At 35.0% G+C, this 3,417-nt stretch overlaps 1 protein-coding gene across 1 annotated transcript; it reads right to left on the reverse strand.

Moving 5' to 3' along the window:
* Nucleotides 1-194: 194 nt before the first annotated feature.
* Nucleotides 195-1,273, reverse strand: LOC110099226 (ubiquitin carboxyl-terminal hydrolase 5-like). Its single transcript, XM_020826311.2, has 3 exons — nucleotides 1,108-1,273; nucleotides 862-1,032; nucleotides 195-218 (listed from the first exon to the last, which is right to left on the reverse strand). Exons 1-3 carry the CDS (start codon nucleotides 1,234-1,236, stop codon nucleotides 210-212), a joined length of 309 nt encoding a protein of 102 aa, XP_020681970.2. The 5' UTR covers nucleotides 1,237-1,273; the 3' UTR covers nucleotides 195-209.
* Between the last annotated feature and the right edge of the window lie 2,144 nt (nucleotides 1,274-3,417).

Here is a 3,417-nt window from a genome sequence, read left to right on the forward strand (position 1 = left end):
GAAAAGATGGTTACAGTGTAGATGAAAGAGAATTTCTTGGTTGTCCCACTTACAGCCCAAGAAGCCTCTATGTGATGGCATTAAAAGAGAGAAGAGAGTGAAAACTTAAAGCCTCGATTGATTGTGCATTGCACCCAAATCCTTTGTGCCAACTCAGATGCTAGCATATCAAAGGCTTTACTCTAGATGAGAAAACAATGACAATCACATCAAAACACCTAAATAGAAGAAGAGCATCATTTCTAAACATGAATTATACATTGAAAAAGGTTGAGAACAACAAATGAGGATTATAAGTAGGGCTACATGTATGGAAGTTGTTCAAAATGATTTGTGAATCTCAAATAACACTTAGCAAAAATAAATGAAGATAAGGATGCATAATGTTGACCCCAAATAGTTAGGATAAAACTAAATGAAGACTTCAAAAAATGGGTATAAGTACCCGAAGCTAGATAGTTTGGCAAGGTAAGGCAGCAAGCAGCAGGCAACAATCAGTCAAGTACCAGAAAGAAAAGATAAGAAAAAGTGTATAGGCTAAAGCAAATTGTTGAAAATGATTTTTCCAAGTGAAAAACCAATAGCTAAGAAAGACAAACAAAACAAGAAACATTGACAAGACCAGCCACTAAAGGTAGGTAAAACTCAAATAATGCTTATGCGCAAGATAATAATAATGATACTAATTGGCGTAAACATGGCATATTCATAGGAATGTAACAAGATAGAAGAAATCTGACTATTGAAACATTTAACAAACACATTATCATATATATATATATATATATATATGCACTAATATAGATATATGTGGTTTCCCTTATTTATGTTTTAAACTTCTGATTTAAACCGCCCAAGTACCTGGCATACATCAACAATAATAGAATTATTACGAGCAATGTGGTTTGCCCAGTATTCATCTGCAACTTCTTCATCAGGACGTCCATCTGCATCTTTAGACTTTATATAAGGCCTATGCTTTACCCGGTTCAAATCTTCATGAAGTCCATCTAAAAGAAATGCCAAAAGCTCCTGAAATGGGCCATACATCATTAAGCATGAAAAAGCTGCACGAGCAAATAAATTAAAAAGCAGAACAACTAAAACCTGAGAGTCATGTTGATTATATCCACTAAACTGAGGAGCAAAACGAGCAAGTTTTGCCTTAAATGGCCGAGGAGAAACTGACGTTCGGCCAGGACCCCATAGTTTTCTTAGTAAATCCCCAAATGCCATAGCAAGCTCACCCTACACATCAAAGTTTAGTTAGCAGCCACATATAGAGGACTTTCATATAAGCAGACTTCACATTACTGCAAGGAGAACATTAATGATCAACAAGGATTGATAGAATTATACAACAGCAGGGGAAACAACAATTCTTAATGTCATAAAAAGCCTCTAAAAACAGGTATTGGTTCCAGCATATAAACGGCGTCATATCAGCCAACAGCCATATGCACATTTTATTAATGACAGCTTTCAGAAATTTGATCAATAATGTTCTACAAAGACACTTTTTTCCCACATATTGCTAATTCATCATGAATTAATCTGAAGGATCATGTTTGTTTATCAATCCTTATTCCTTCGCAGTATTGAACTGTAAAATTCAAAGAATTTAAGAGGTAAAAGGCTTAATTTTATTGCACAAACTTGTCCTTATTTATAGATCAATACAATATATCTTAATAGAGAAACAAATAATTGTAGAATCATGCATAATTGCTCTAATATAATGCTTCCTAAATCAATCACCTAAATATCGAAGGAGATCAGCGCGATCTCTATGAGCCTCCCAGGGATTCCCATCCTACCTGTGAGATCAAAATGCTAAGGGACTGCTAGGATTTAATAGGTGAGCCTCCCATGGATTCTCAACCTAATTGTGGGATCAAAATACCAAGGGACACCTAGGATTTAACACTCCCCCTCAAGCTGGGAATACAAATCCGTCATTCTCAGCTTGGTAATCAATCCCAAAATGATAGAGTTATCGAGTCCCACAGTAAGAATATTTGCAAGCTGATATTTTGATGAGATAGGGTCGATACATACAAGACCACTGACTAATTTCTCATTTATAAAATGTCTATCCACTTCTATGTGCTTGGTCCTGTCATGATAAACCGAATTGTGAACTATGTTGAATTTTTATTTGTTGTCACAATATAACTTCATGGGTCCCACTTGATCCTCAAGTCTTCTAGAATTATCTTGATCCATAGTAGCTCAAATATTCCTAAGTTCATAGCTCTGTATTCGGCTTCTGCACAAGACCTTGCCACCGCATTCTATTTTTTGCTTCTTCATATAACAAGATTTCCTCCAAGAAATGTGCAATATCATGAGGTAGATCGTCTATCTACTGGTGATCCTAAGTAATCTACATCAGTATATGCTTCTAGTGTTATTCCATAGTCTCTTTTGAAGAAAATCTTTTTACTGGGTTTCCCTTAAGATAGTGTAGTATTCTATCTATAGCTTGCATGTGAGTCTGCTTTAGATTTTGCATGAACTTGCTGAGCATGCTTACATCAAATGCTATATATGATCTGGTGTGGTAAAGGTAAATCAATTTTCCCACAAGTCACCGATAAGCTCCTTTATCTATATTTGGATCTTCTTTAACTTCCCCCAATTTGAGATTTGGTTATCTGGTGTTGGTGTCAATTTACAAGCTAGTTTATCTGTTTCTTTAAGAAGATCATTAATATATTTTTGTTATGAAATGAAGATTCATTTGCTAGTGTGGGTCACTTCAATTCCAAGAAAATATTTTAATTTACCAAGATATTTGATCTCAAGTTACTTTGCAAGACATTTCTTTAGAACCACTTTCTCCTTTTCATCATTCCCAAACAAGATGATATCATCTACATGAACTAATAAAATTGTGACTTCCCTTGAGTTTGACTGCTTGAAGAATAATGTATGGTCTCCTTAGTTCTACCGATAACTATTAAGTAGCATGACTTTTGAGAATCTTCCAAACCAAGTTCTAATTAACTACTTTAGCCCATATAGAGCATTTTTTAACTACACACTTTGTTACCCCCAGATTTTTCTTTGAATCCTAGTAGAATCTCCATAAATATTTCTTCCTCTAAGTCACTATGTAGGAATGAAGTTTTGACATTCACTGTTCCAGATGCCAGTTAAAATTAGTTGCTAGTGAGAACGAGGTCCTCATAATGTTCAACTTGGCCACAAGTGCAAAAGTTTGCAAGTAGTCAATGTTATACGTCTGAGTGTACCCTTTCCCCACCAGTTTTTCCTTATACCTTTCTAGTGTCCCACCAGTCTTTCCTTCTACCTTTCTGCTAATCATTATTAAGTAGCATGACTTTTTGTCTTTTTGATTTTTAAGGAAAAAGAAAGACTTGTCCTACAATCTAAGTCTATGATATCAAATTA

Source organism: Dendrobium catenatum, unplaced genomic scaffold (genome assembly GCF_001605985.2).
Source record: "Dendrobium catenatum unplaced genomic scaffold, ASM160598v2 original_scaffold_194765, whole genome shotgun sequence".
NCBI classification, from domain to species: Eukaryota; Viridiplantae; Streptophyta; class Magnoliopsida; order Asparagales; family Orchidaceae; genus Dendrobium; species Dendrobium catenatum.